Genomic DNA, 13957 nt, shown 5'->3' with positions numbered 1-13957 from the left:
ATGGGTGGATGGGTGGAGGGTGAATGGACACACAGGTGGATAGGTGGATGGATGGATGGATGGATGGATGGGTTGTTGGATGAGTGGCTGGACGGGTCAATGGATGTATGTATAGATGGGTAGATGAATGGATGGATGGGTGGGTGGATGGATGGATGAACAGATAGATAGATATATGCATACATATATACATACATTTATAGATGCCCATACTAACACCAGGCACTTTTCTCGAAGGAATGGATTAACAGGGTCCCTCGATATGGCTCAAAGTGAAAGGAATGCTGATACAGAGGGGGGAAGGTGTCTAACCTGGAGGGAAGTATCTGAATCTAGATGGAAGCCAGAAATGGAGTATCTCTGGGTTCAGAAACAGTTGTCCAGCTTACTGTTCTCAATTCTCGCAGTACCTCATTGAATGCCTACATCCAGCATGAACCTGAGTACCTCTGTATCAGGTGTAATTAGTTACATGAAGATGAGGGCACAGCGGAGGAGGGTGGGTCTAATCTAATGTGTACGGGGCCCTTATGAGAAAAAGAGACGGAGACACACGCACAGAGGGAGGACGATCCTTTGAGGATAGAGGCAGAGATGGCAGTGAGGCTGCCACAAGCCAAGGGACACTGGAGATTGCCAGCAAACCACCCAAAGCCAGGAGACAGACCTGGGTCAGATCTTTCCTTGGAGCCCTCAGAAGGAACCCACCCGGCCCACACCTTGATTTCAGGCTTCTGGTCTGAAGGGGGTACATTTCTGTGCTGTCTGGGGTAATGTGTTACAGCAGTCCTAAAAACTGAATCGAGCGATGATAAGAAAATCACTGCTTATTTAAGCACGAGAGGAGGTCATTTTCTGCGTGGGGTAAAGAGGCATGTTTTTCTGTGATTAAGGAGGGCTGAGGATCCATATGTTTATTCCAGATGTAGTAGTCATATATGGCTGGGTAACAAAGGGCTCCAAACGTAGAGGCTGTAAACAACACATGTTTACCATCTCCCAGTTTCCCTAAGTCAGGCGTCGAGGCACGGGCTAATGGCGTCCTCTGCTCAAGGGTTCACCGGGCTGAAATCAAGGTGTCAGCCGGGGCTAGGGGTCTCACTGGGGGCTTGGGGCTCTCTTCAAAGCTCAGTGCTTGTTGGAAGAATTTCAGTTTCTTGTGTTGGGGCATTAAGACCGTCATCTCCCAGAAGCCACCTGCCAATCCCTGCCAAGTGGTATTTTTCCACCAGGCAGTTTGCTCCCTCAAGGCAACCAGGCAGTTCCTCTGCTGTTTCAAAGCTCTCCGACGTCTGAGCCCTGACTCCGACACCTGATTAGGTCAGGCCCATCCAGAATAATCTCTCCTTCCATTAGCTCGAATCAGTGGATTATAGACTTAAATTACAACCACAGAATTCCTTCACCATTGCCATATAATCCTGGGAGCGATATCTCATCCTATTCCCAGGTCCCCGTCACGCTTAACAAGAGGGATTTATATACCCATGCATATATCACGCCAGGACAAAGGATTCGGGCTACAGGTAATTGGGAACTTTGTTTTTCTGTTTCTGGGGTACATTCCCTGGAGGAACATTTTGCTCAAAACTGTAAAAGGATTTTCCTTGAACATTTCCCAAATTATTACAATCATCTCTTAGTCTTGCCACTTCCAAAGAAGTGAATACCTCATTTCTTAATTCACTTTGCAAATTGCTTGGTAGAGCACAGCGGAAAAGCAGTTTCCAAATTTAACAGTTCTCCAGGGAAATAAGCAAGCCATCCACATGCAAGCAGCCTTTGGGAGAACGGCTTTCAAGGGAACACCAAACACCTTTATGTTCTCCAGAAGAAGAAGACAAAAGAAAACAGAAAAGATACATACCCCACTGAGAAGCCTGCCTGTGTTCAAAGAGGGACCACCCCCCCTACCTGGGGGACCCTGGAGCCTCCGTTTCCTCCTTGTCAGGTGGATGTCATGATTATATTTGACTATATGGGTAGCATTTAATTCGACTACATATCTCACCCATAGCAGACACCCAGCAAATACCCAGGAGCCTCTTTTCAAAACTCCACCTGACATAGGGTGGAGTTACCCACCCTCGCCCCTTGTGAAACGAATGCTTTGGCACTTTCCGTGTTGAAAAACAGAGGGTCTGTGCTCTTGTTCTCCGACCCTGGGTTGTTTATTTTTTAATAAATTTATTTACTTTTTTATTTTTGGCTGTGTTGGGTCTTCATTGCTGTGCACTGGCTCTAGGCGCGCGGACTTCAGTAGTTGTAGCACGCGGGCTCAGTAACTGCGGCTCATGGGCTCTAGAGCGCAGGCTCAGTAGCTGTAGCGCACGGGCTTAGTTGCTCTGCCGCATGTGGGATCTTCCCAGGCCAGGACTCGAACCCGTTTCCCTTGCATTGGCAGGCGGATTCTTAACCACTGCACCATCAGGGAAGCCCCCAACCCTGGATCTTCAATGTGGGGACTTGTGACATATTCGGGGCATCAGAATCACATGCCTTGTGCAGCGCCTGGCATAAAGTGGGAGCTTAATAAATTGTCATTTGTTAATTTATATCATAAAATTATATGTATATTATTATGCATAAAATATATGTAACATGTAGTTATGCAAAAGTTCACTACATATGAAATATGTTGCATATAACGCCTAAAGCATATTATTACTTATTTACATTTAAATTTTAGATATTATTAGGCTTCACCTTAAAATGATAAAGTAAAGTATATGTCAAGTAAGTAAAAATAATCGATATGTAATTTGTGTCATTTTCAGATATTAAAAATAAATATTATAGAAAAATAAATGTTAAAATGTAAAACATTCAAAATGTAAAAATACTATATGTTTACACTAACATTGTATTACATATGTAGATGTAATTACCTTACAATATAATAACGTTATGCAACGAATCAATTCCTATAGTAAATAAAATAATCAATATGTAATTAGGTAATAGTTTATAATGAAATTATATTACATATTATGTGCGATGCATAATTATAATAGTAATTTAGGCCCAAACACCTGGTCCCCGTCCTAAGGCAGGTGGCCTCACACTCCTGCCCCAGGTGTGGCCTCCGCCTGGACCTGAACACAGGTAGTGGCCTGGGGGGGGGGGGGGGGGGGGGGGGGGGCGCGCCCGGGGGGGGGGGGAAAGCGGGGGGGGGGGGGGAGGCCCCGGCCTGCACCACCCCGTCGTCTCCAGAAGTCCCGCCTCTGAGGGCGGGACCAGGGCCTGGAGGAGAAACAGGGAGCCGCCGCGCGGCCGCTTCCGCGGGCCCCGGCGCCGGAAGCGGATATGCGTCACAGGGGCGGGCGGCGGCGGCGGCGGTGGCGGCGGCGGGTCGCGTTGGGGTTGCCTCCGGTGGACGGTCGCGACGCCGGGCGGGGAGGCCGCGCCTGCCAGGGTCGTCGGGGGCCCGCGGAGAGCTGGGGCCAGGGCGGCGGCGGCCTGGGACGCAGGCGGAACCCCGCTCCGGTGAGCGCCGCCCGCAGCCGCCTCCGCCCGCGAGCCGGGCGGGGGTCTGGGAGCGGGGACCCAGTGGCCGTGGTATCAGAGGGCCGGGCTCTGCGGGGCTCAGGGGCGGAGGACCCAGAGGTCGGGAGTCTGCGGGCGGCCTGGGGGCGGGGGTCGTAGGCCTGGGGACCTGGAGTCTGGGAATCGAGGGCCTAGGTCTGTGAGGAGCCGGGGGAGGGGGACCTGGGGTGACGAGGTAGCAGGGGCCGAGGTCTGCGGGGATCTTGGGGCCGAGGACACTGGGGGCTTGGAGAAGAGCCAAAGGCGTCCGGGGAGACGGGGGTTCTCAGGAGGCCACTGGTACCGGGGGTGGGGGCGGTGCGGGGGGTGAGGGCAGGGCCGGTGCCAGAGAGGGAAGGAGGCGGGGCCGGGAGCTGGGGGTTCCGAGGTTAATGGGGTTGGCGGGGGTTACCGGGACAACAGGCAGCGGCCCGGGACAGGGAAGGCGGGAACTGAGGGGCGGGGGGGGACAGTTAGAGGCGCTGGAGGTACTGGGCACCGCGTAGGGTCAGCTGCGGGTATCAGGGCAGTGAAGGGGCTGGGGGTCGCGCCCAGGATGCAGGAGAAGCCAGGCAACAGGGAAGCTGGGAGTACCAGGGCTCCCGGCAGACAGGCGGGGGAGGGGGGAGGGTGTCCGGGGCTCTGGTTCGGGCCCTCCCTGCGGCCTTTGGGGTCCTGTGGAGCGGGTAGTCACAGGTCTCAAGCCAGGCCAGAGCCCCTGTGCGGTGCCCCTGACCCTGCCACGTGGCTTTCTTCCAGCTGGGACGCCGGCACCCCTGGGGTTCCTCCTAGATCTGGGGCGGGAGCTCCGAGAGCTAGCGGGTGGGCGGGCAGACCGGCTGAGGCCGCCACCTCTAGGGCTTGGTGTCCGTGGGTCAGGCTTTCTGGAAGCAGGCACGTCTCCCAGCAGGTGGGAAGAGCTGGGGGAGGAGGGTAGGAGGGGCTCCCTCCCCTCCCCCGGTTTCCGAAAGGTCACTTTTTATGCTTTATCTGGGAACAGAGAGGGTGCCTCTGCTCACAGTGGGGAAATTGAAGTCGATGGCCCTTGGCTGTTTTTTTCAGCCTGAAACTTCCTTCCTGTTTCTTCCGTGGAAACACAGGGCCACCTCCTCCACAGACCCTCCCAGATGCCTGTCCTGGGCCGTCCCTTCCCTCCCCCGTGAGGTGTGTGCACCCTCTGGTGGAGGTGGCAGGTGGAGCCGGCCCGCCCCGTGTTCGCTGAGGGCAGGGACCAACCCCGCCGAGCTGGGCTCCCGCTGCCCTGGCCCCGGGAGAGCTGCCTCTGGGTACTGGGGGCAGGTCAGCGCTGCTGGAGGAGTCTGGCTGCCAACTGTGCCTAAACGTTTTGTCGGCCCGTTTTCTCCCCTGCTTTAGTGTAATCTCATTAAAAGCGCCAACGTCTCGGGCCGAGGGCCTTTCCCTCTGTAGAGGCCCGTGTGCCTGACGTACAGAGAGCGAGCAGACTTGCCTCCCTGCTCCGGACCCGCGGCACCGGCCAGCCTGGGACACCTCGGCCCGGTGCCCGGCCCTGACCCGTCGCGCACGCGTGTTTTTCAGGCCCGAGGTCCCGGCTATGGCTGCGGCTACCATCGTGCACGACACGTCCGAGGCGGTGGAGCTGTGCCCTCCCTACGGCCTGTACCTGAAGCCCATCACGAAAATGACCATCAGTGTGGCGCTCCCGCAGCTGAAGCAGCCGGGCAAGTCCATCTCCAACTGGGAGGTGATGGAGCGCCTGAAGGGCATGGTGCGCGACCACCAGTTCTCCGCGCTGCGCATCTCCAAGAGCACCATGGACTTCATCCGCTTCGAGGGCGAGGTGGAGAACAAGAGCCTAGTCAGGGCCTTCCTGGCCTGCCTGGACGGCAAGACCATCAAGCTCAGCGGCTTCTCCGACATCCTCAAGGTGCGCGCCGCCGAGTTCAAGATCGACTTCCCCACCCGCCACGACTGGGACTCCTTCTTCCGGGACGCCAAGGACATGAACGAGACGCTGCCCGGCGAGCGGCCCGACACCATCCACCTGGAGGGGCTGCCCTGCAAGTGGTTCGCCCTGAAGGAGTCGGGCTCCGAGAAGCCCAGCGAGGAGGTGCTGGTCCGGGTGTTTGAGCGCTTCGGGGAGATCCGCAACGTGGACATCCCCATGCTGGACCCCTACCGCGAGGAGATGACGGGCCGCAACTTCCACACTTTCAGCTTTGGGGGCCACCTGAACTTCGAGGCCTACGTGCAGTACCGCGAGTACGCGGGCTTCATCCAGGCCATGAGCGCCCTGCGCGGCATGAAGCTCATGTACAAGGGCGAGGACGGCAAGGCCGTGGCCTGCAACATCAAGGTGAGGGAGGGGCCCCTGCAGCGCGGGCCGGGCCCCGTGGAGAAGGTCCCAGCGGCAGGCCGCGTCCTGCAGGACGGCAGCCGCGGGCAGGGGAGCGGGCGGCCCCCGAGCTTCTCTCACAGAGCCTGCGTCTTCAGGGGGCGCGAGGGAGACGGTCGGGCGCGCTCTGGGACGAGCTCCAGCCGGGCCCCCAAACGTCCCTTGAAACGAGGCGACGGTTCTTTTACGGTCGCGCACTGTGCTCCGTGTCGCCTGGGCGGGGGAGGCGCGGCAGCCGGCCTCGGGGCCCCGGGGCCCTGTGGCAGGAGGGGAGAGGGGCGCGTTTCCCGCCGGTACCGGGGCAGGGCATCGGGCCTCCGGGTACGCTCGTGCTCCCGGCGCTGTCCCTGTGGTTCGTGGTCCCCTTCCCCTCTCGGGAGGAGTCGGGTCCTGAGCGCTGACCGTGAGGCTCGGGGCCCGCGGCCACGCAGGGGAGGGCGTCCCGGGAGCCCCTTCCCTGCGCTGAGTCTGGGGGAGCCGGCCTCGCGCGGGCGGGGCTGTCGCCCGACCCGCCCCAACCTGCCCCGTTCTCCCTCTGAAGGTTTCTTTCGATTCGACCAAACACTTGAGCGACGCCTCCATCAAGAAACGGCAGCTCGAGCGGCAGAAGCTTCAGGAGCTGGAGCAGCAGCGGGAGGAGCAGAAGCGCCGGGAGAAGGAGGCGGAGGAGAGGCAGAGGGCCGAGGAGAGGTGCGTGCGGCCCGGGCCGCCTCGGGGCTCCCGCCTGGGCCCAGTGCGCGCACCCGTGTGCGCATGTGCGGGCGCGGGCGCGGGCGGCGGCGGTGGGGCCAAGCCCCCTACCCGCGAGGCCCTGCCCAGTGCCCTGGACGGGCCTTCCGCCTCCGAGCCTCCCTGAGTGCCATGCGCGGGTCCTGCTGACACAGGCAGGGAGTCTTGGCTGTTTTGCAGGTTTTTGCGTTCAGGCTGAAGCTGCTTTTAAGTGAAGTAGAGAACTGATGACGTTGGCGGGTTTTAGCAACAACGCCTCATTTAGGAGGTCTGTAAAGTAACTGAGGTTCACGCGTCTAACGGCAAACTCGGGGGACGACCTTTCCCCCTTTTATCTTTTGCTTTGTGAGTTCTAAAAGCAACCCGACCAACGATACTACCTGGATTTTAGAAAACAAGGAAAGATTCTTCTTGGTCCATCACGGCTGCTGTGCGCTTGGTGTTTCTTTCCAGCGTGTGTGCGTGTGCGTGCGTGTGTGTGCGCGCGCGTGCGCATCTGTGTGTGTGTTACAGTCAAGGTGTCGTGTGTTTTGCAGTGTTGTTCAGTCTCAGGTGTGCGTGATCTGGGCAGTTCATCGTCCACCAGTCTGGTTATCTGTTGGCTGAAGTGACTTACCTCTTGCCCCGGCTGTCGGGTTCCTGTGTCGTTTTCCCTCCTTCACCGACAGCACTAACACGGATGCGGAGATGTCTCGGCGGGTAGTGGTTCCTTTGTCTGCACCGGAACCGGAACCCGGTTCCAGGGTAGTGCGTCCAGACCGTGCGCTGTTCGCTGCTCAGCCCCACGTGGCTGCCGCGGGGAGGCGGGGATGCCTGGGCTGCGGGCGACGGCGTGGCCGTTGGTCGGGGGCCAGGAGCCCCGGAGTGAGGCCGTCGGTGCAGAGAGAGGAACGGGCGTCCGGGGAGTGTAGGCCGTGCTCGCTGCGTGGCTGCCCTCAGGAGGCGGCCCTTGGCGGGGACGGTTGGGATCCTGCAGTGAACCGGGAAGCGCGAGTGGCGTGCGGACCACCCACCCGCCCTTGTCCCAAACGGGCCTTGTCCTCCCTCTTCGAGGTGGGCCGTGACCACAAGCCCCCGAGCTGGGGGGTGTAGAAGTTCCCCACGGCGTTCCTAAAGCAGCTAGCTCTGAGGTCTCGTTAAAGGCAGTTTGCTTGACCTTATGGCAGGAAAAGCAGGTGGGGAAACGGGACTGAGAGTGGCCTTGGAGGACACAGAGCAGGACACGTCCTGGTGAGGACCCGGCCTCGCAGCCCCAGGGCGGCGCCTCGGCTGTGGCCACGGAGCGTGGCAGGGCTGGCCTGGCACGAGCGGTGGGCCCGGGAGGAGCCCAGGGTGAGCAGTGGTGGCCAGGGCTGTGGGGCGGAGCCTCGGCGTCTGTGCCGCATCACGGGCGCGCGTCTCTGGGTCCTTCGGTGTTCATAGGAACAGAGCGCAACCGGCCCGTAGCGGTCGCGTTCCTGGTCGTGGCACGTCGGGGGCCATGAGCTCCACAGTTGAGAGCTGTGGTCACTTGAGGCCCGTGAGGCAGCTAGGACCCGCAGCTTTTGACGGACACCTGCTGCGGGAGGCCTTCAGGTGTGTGTGGCCTCCTGGACGCCGGCACCCTCGAGCTGTCCTGCTTCCCTGCGTTAGCCCGGCCTCGGTGCCCAGCCCGCCCCCCTCCTCCGCGTCCGGATGAGCTTGGGTTCTCCCGCCGCCTCCTCCGGGCCTGGCGCCCTGGCAGGGATGTCGGCTCTTCTGCAGACAGTCCGCCTTCTGGCCTCAGGGGTCTCCTCTGTGTCTGGTCCTAACCGCAGCGACCTCGCCTCTCTGCTGTGCCGGCCCCACTGGCAACTCAGCGAACAGAAGCTCGCAGGAGATGCGGGTGTGCCGGGTGGACACATCCGTTGGTCTTCAGACCTTCCCTGGGGGTCTGGAGCCATCCTGCTTTCGGTGGCAACCTCATTTCCGAACGAGGAAGGATGTTGTTAGGGTCTAGGCTGGTGGGTGTGGTGCGGGGGTGTTTATGGAACAGTCGCTGTCTCCAGGGAGTGTGTACGCAGTGATCTCGCAGGGTTTCCCCAGGCAGTGCGTCCTCTCGGGACCCCTTGATCGGGGTACACCCCAGGGCAGACCGGGTCGGGTTTGCGTCCCCGTTCCTTTGTCGTTTCTACCACTTCCTATGAAAGGCCATGCGGTACAGTCTCTCGTGTTTGGTCTTGGCCTTAGCTCGCTGCTTCCGGAACCTTCCTGCGGCTGTGTACGTTGCCGATGCCCTCCCGCTCAGGGCCCGCGGGTTCCCGGGGTGTGAAAGCCCGGGCCGGGTGTCTCCGCTGCCGCTGGGGCTGGGGCTGGGGCTGGGGACGGGGACGGTCCAGCACGCTGGCTCTGAGCTCAGGGTGCGTGCGGCCAGCGGAGGGGCCTCGTCGCTCCGCGCCGCAGCCCTTTCCCCGTCCGTCCATCGTCGCCCCTCCGCCAGCCGGGTGCCTCTTGTTCAAAACTCAGCGGCCGCTGCGTCCTCCCTGGCCATCCATCCCTTTCTTCACGATTCCGGGCTGGGGTCGCACTCAGCGAGACTCTCCCGCGGATGACGCCGGAAACTCGCAGCCCCTGAGCGCCGCGCTCCTCGGGGTCCCCGGATGCGACTGACGTTTCTCCGGGGAGGAAGCGCCGCGATGCCGAGCCCTGCGGCCGCCACCCCGGTGCCCTGTGGATGGCGCGCCCTCGCGCATGCGGCCCGCGGCCTCACGGAGCCCGTGTCTCGCTCGCGCAGGAAGCAGAAGGAGCTGGAGGAGCAGGAGCGCGAGAGGCGGCGGGAGGAGAAGCTGCGCAGGCGCGCGCAGAGGCAGCGGGAGCGCGAGCTGCGGCGCGGCCAGCGGAAGCTGGAGAGGCTGCAGGCGGAGGAGCAGCGGAAGCTGCAGGAGAAGATCCGGCTGGAGGAGCGCAAGCTGCTGCTGGCGCAGCGCAACCTGCAGTCCATCCGGCTCATCGCCGAGCTGCTGAGCCGCGCCAAGGTACCACCTGCCGCGCCTGCGGGACGCGGCGCCCCGGCCCGCGGGTGGGGCTCGTTGCGCGGGACGACGCTTCTGGCGTCCCCGGGTCGTTGCTCCAGATCCGCGCCCTGTGCTGAGGGAGCCCGCGGAGCTGTGGGTCGGCGTCCCCACGTCCAGGCCTCGCAAGGGCCGGCCTGACGGGGGGGGGGGGGGGGGGGTTAGGTGGCGGGAAGTGGGGGTGGGCAGAGCCCGCCGAGGGCCGCCCGCCCACCCCCGGGGCTCACTGGGGCCGCGCTGCTCAGGCCCCGTAAGGTCAGCCGCCCTGGGCCGGGGCCTGCCGGGGGTCGGGGCGGAGGCCAGAAGATGCGCGGTCCTCGCCGTGGCCCCGGGAAGCCAGGCGCCTGGAGCCGGGCCGCGCCCCCTCGGTCCGCAGCTGCAGAGCTGACAGGTCTCAGCTGCGCTGTGCGGACGGCCCTCCCGGTTCCCGCACCTGCTTCTCCTGGAGGCCAGGCTGGTAACTGCCGCGAGCCGGGCCGGGGGCGTGGACGGACCTTGCTGGGCGCGCCTGGTGCTCAGGCGGGCCGCGGAGTCAGGCGCGGGGCGACCCTAACCTGTTGTCTGGTTACAGTTGTGATCAGTCCGCGGGAAGGAGCGTGGCGGGCGCGCTGAGACCTGTGGCAGCGTGTTCTTGTTTCATGGTGAATATTGAAGACCCTGAGCAGGCCCGGCCCCGCGCCTCCGCGCCGTAATCTCAGTTCCCCGTGGCCGGCGACCTTCGCACCGACAGCAGGCGCAGAAGGCCCGCCCCGGGGCTGCGGCGAGGAGCTTTGTCAGGGCTTTCCTCCGCCGGCTGGGCAGGACACCCGGGCGCGGGCAGGTGCGGCGGGCCGGGCTCCAGCCGGCCGCCCGCCCGCCCGCCCGCCCGCCCGCCGGGTCCCCCAGGCCGGCGTCTGCAGAGCCGCGCGCCGCGGAGCGTCCGTGCGGGTTCAGAGCCCAGCTCAGGCGCGGCCCCCTCTGTCCCGCAGGCCGTGAAGCTGCGGCAGCAGGAGCAGCGGGAGGAGACGCTGCGGCTGCAGCAGCAGGAGGAGCGCCGGCGGCTGCAGGAGGCGGAGCTGCGGCGAGTGGAGGAGGAGAAGGAGCGCGCGCTGGGCCTGCAGCGCCGGGAGCGCGAGCTGCGCGAGCGTCTGCTCAGCATCCTGCTCAGCAAGAAGGCGGACGGCGCCCGCGCGCCCGCGGGCCTGGGCGCCGCGCACGCGCACCTGCTGCAGCCGGTGCTGGACATCCTGCACACCGTGTCGGCCGGCTGCGCGGGCGCCGCCCCGCCCACGCCCGGCGCCCAGCGCGAGGACCCGGCCCGGCCGCCGGCCACCGGCCCCGCCCAGAACATGAACGGCGGCGCCGCGGATGAGGCCCCGAGCAAGGAGGGGCAGGATCCTCGCCGGGTCGCCCCCGACGACGGCCCCTCCGAGAAGAGGTGCCCCGGCGTTCTCGCCTGCATCCCCGACAACAACCAGCAGCCCAAGGCCGTGCCCGCCGCCTGCGAACAGAGCGCGCCCAGGAAGGACGCGCGCTCCGAGCAAGACAAGTGCAACCGTGAGCCCAGCGGGGGCCGCGGCCGGGCCAGCGGGGACCGGGGCAGCGACGACGGGCCCAAGAGGGAGCGCAGCCGGCCGCGGCGGGCGGGCAGCCGGGAGGACGCGAGGCTGCCCAAGGAGCGGCGGTCGCACAGGAAGCGCTCGCACCAGGACGGGAGCCCCCGCCGGCGCAGCGCCAGCCCCGAGCGCGAGCGCGAGCACGAGCACGAGCACGAGCACGAGCGGTCGCGGAGGTCCCACAGCAGAGACCGGCATGGCCGGCGGGAGAGGAGCCGGGACCGGGACCGCAGGGGCAGCTCGGGCAGGAAGCGCAGCCGCCACCGACGCAGCGAGAGGTCGCGCTCGGGCTCCCCCAGCCGGCACCGCAGCACCTGGAACAGGTAATGCACGGAGGGCCCAGGCAGCCGTCCCGGAGGACCAGGACGGGGGAGGGGGGGCGCACGTCCTGCTGCTGCTCGCTGCCCCCCCCCCCCCCCCCCCCCCCCCCCCCCAGCACACCCAGGGAGCTCCCTGGTGAGGAAGGCACCGCCTCCAGCCTCCTCTCCCTCGTGGCCGTGGGTCTAGTTCAGAGGCATCGTCCCCGGTCACGAGCTTTCGTTTCCCTTAAAACTGTTGATCCAATAGCTTTAACGTCAGCAGTCCTCTCTGAATCAGGAGGAACACGTAGGCCGCCAGCCGTGAGAATTGCAGACCGCTCCACCCTGGGTACATAGGCTGGCAGCGCCGAATCCCTGCACCTGCTCGGAGACGCCTCTCACACTCACTTCACGGGAGCTGCCTGTCGCGTCACGGGGATGGACTGTCCGGTGTGGCGGCCACCGCCCCATGGGGCATGGAAAAGAGGAAGCCTCGCCCTGCGGGTGTTTTTTTGTTTTTTGGTTTCTTCCCTCTTTTGTAAGTTTAACGGACTGGGAACAAAGTTTGGGTGGGATGCCAAAGGAAAATGGCTCTGGTGCATTTAAGTCATCGGCGGGGAAGCTGTACGTTCTGCAACGCGGAAACTCAGACGTGCCATCTTTTTAGGTGTGGGCAGGTGCGGAGGTGGTACGCAGGGTCCCAGACGCTCACTTTTCTACAAATTCAAGTAATTCAGCGTAAAAAAAAAAAGGTTGATTAAAGTTAGTTTTGGTTCCTAGTCAAGGTTAGCCTGTGTGGTTTTTTTAAGAAACCGTTTTGCTAAATTATTTTTACTTGGAACGTTTCAGATTTAATGCTGCAAACATGTTAAATTTTATAATCGTTGGCTTCTCTGAGTGAAGCTCAGAAATACTTAAAAATAGCTGTTATCGTCCGCCTTAGGAGAGATGGTGTTTATTCCAGTTTGCATTTTTATGGTGAAATAAAATCCTTTTCCAATGAACTAATGTTTCCCATACTTAATGTGTGTTCTCGTTTTTAAGTTCTTTGGGCTACCTCACTGACCTGAGCGTAATTTGACATATCTGAAATCGCTGGTTTCTAAAGATTCATTTCACATGCTGTGACTTTTGTAAAATAACCCCCTGGAGGAGAACACGGGTCCTGAGACTCATTCGATTTGTTTACCGGGAACATAAAAGTGTAGCAAGTTCACAGAAGCAGTCTTTTTAAAGCTACAGTGCCATTAAAAAAAAAAAAAAGACTTAAAGAAGTGGTTCCCTCCTCACCTTGAGTTGAGGTAGCAGGTAGGTGTCAGTGCCCCTGCTGGGACCCCGAGCTGCAAGTGATCCCTCCGTCTGTCTGTGTTTTAAGTCAGACCCAGATGTTCTCAGCACGTGGAGGGCAGTTATATGCTTTTTCCACCCTAGTCACATCGTCGTCAAAATCTCAGGTCGGCACAGTAGACTTGCACTTTCCTTCTCTGCGCTGGCATTGGTCTGGTCTGTCACCAGTCGAGGTGTGGGTGGGTGCAGGACGTGCTCAGATGCCCAGTGATTGGAGATGCCTCTCAGAGATGCACATGGGCAGCTGTGTCAGGATTCCTGCAGCCTGGCATTAAGTGTTTTTTGCCCCATCAGCAGCTCTGAGAAAGTCGGAGGACTGGGGGTCACTCTGGGTGCCCAGGATATGTTGCTGGATGAGACAGGCCCCCTGAAACATGGGAATCTTGAAGGAGCAAGTACAGGACTGAGGAGCAGGCCATGTGGCATCGCATGTGTACGTAGGGGAGGTCTCTGAAGTCAAGGGAGGTCTCCGTGAGGTCAGAGGAGGTTTCTCTGAAGTGAGGGAGAGTCAGATCAGCGGACATCTCTGAGGTCAGGGGAGGTATCGCTGTGGACGAGAGTCGGGCATCTGAATTCTGAACCTGTTCGCCTGGTCATGCGTATCCCACCTCCAAAACCACTGAGCAATGCAGCAGAAGGCGGAGGCGCAGTCAGTGCCGCCCAGGCCGATCCTCCCTCACCGACTGGTCCTCCGCCTGCTGGATCTGTCAGCTCCTGAGACGGGTGGCACTGACATCTCCAGCCGTAGCAGCAGATGCATCTTTTTCTCCTCAAAGGCCTAACAGTGTGTGCCTTTTGTGTTTGACACCATGTTATTAGTTGCGTACAAGTTAAGGATTGTCACGTCTCCTTGGAGAACTGGCTCCTTGGTCATTTGCAGTGCCCTTCTGTACCTTGATAATTTTCCTTGTCCTCAAGTCTGTTTGGTGGTAAATGGGGAGGAAAGGAATTTGATGGAAAGAGATGTCCGTTACGTGTATATGTCTCCTAGACACACACACAGCATCCGAGGGTGTCAGGGGAAAAGAAGGTTTTGGCGTAAGCCATGATTGTTCTCTC

General features: G+C 61.1%; 1 protein-coding gene across 3 annotated transcripts; it reads left to right on the top strand.

Moving 5' to 3' along the window:
• The first annotated feature begins 3305 nt into the window (after positions 1-3305).
• Positions 3306-12555, top strand: AKAP17A (A-kinase anchoring protein 17A). Of its 3 annotated transcripts, none has more exons than XM_029240822.1 (6): positions 3306-3486; positions 5083-5860; positions 6441-6589; positions 9381-9621; positions 10626-11575; positions 11850-12555. In XM_029240822.1, the coding sequence occupies exons 2-6, from the start codon at positions 5099-5101 to the stop codon at positions 11860-11862; spliced, it is 2115 nt and encodes a 704-aa protein (XP_029096655.1). In that variant the 5' UTR covers positions 3306-3486; positions 5083-5098; the 3' UTR covers positions 11863-12555. The 3 variants fall into 3 exon arrangements, with proteins under 3 accessions (XP_029096655.1, XP_029096654.1, XP_029096656.1); XM_029240821.1 differs by having other exon boundaries at positions 11820-12555; XM_029240823.1 differs by lacking the exon at positions 11850-12555 and having other exon boundaries at positions 10626-11579.
• The last annotated feature ends 1402 nt before the right edge of the window (positions 12556-13957 follow it).

This window comes from Monodon monoceros, unplaced genomic scaffold, assembly GCF_005190385.1.
Source record: "Monodon monoceros isolate NGI ecotype Baffin Bay Population unplaced genomic scaffold, NGI_Narwhal_1 Super_Scaffold_22, whole genome shotgun sequence".
Taxonomy (NCBI): domain Eukaryota; kingdom Metazoa; phylum Chordata; class Mammalia; order Artiodactyla; family Monodontidae; genus Monodon; species Monodon monoceros.
Note: the sequence above shows the minus strand (reverse complement) of the source record. Positions and strands in the feature narration are given on the sequence as shown.

Bases quoted from the DNA above. Each gene is read 5' to 3' on its own strand.
- AKAP17A (XM_029240821.1), top strand. From the start codon at position 5,099: ATGGCTGCGGCTACCATCGTGCACGACACGTCCGAGGCGGTGGAGCTG. The intron at 9,622-10,625 runs GTACCACCTGCC...TCTGTCCCGCAG, and splicing joins AGCTGCTGAGCCGCGCCAAG to GCCGTGAAGCTGCGGCAGCA. The intron at 11,576-11,819 runs GTAATGCACGGA...TTGATCCAATAG, and splicing joins CACCGCAGCACCTGGAACAG to CTTTAACGTCAGCAGTCCTC.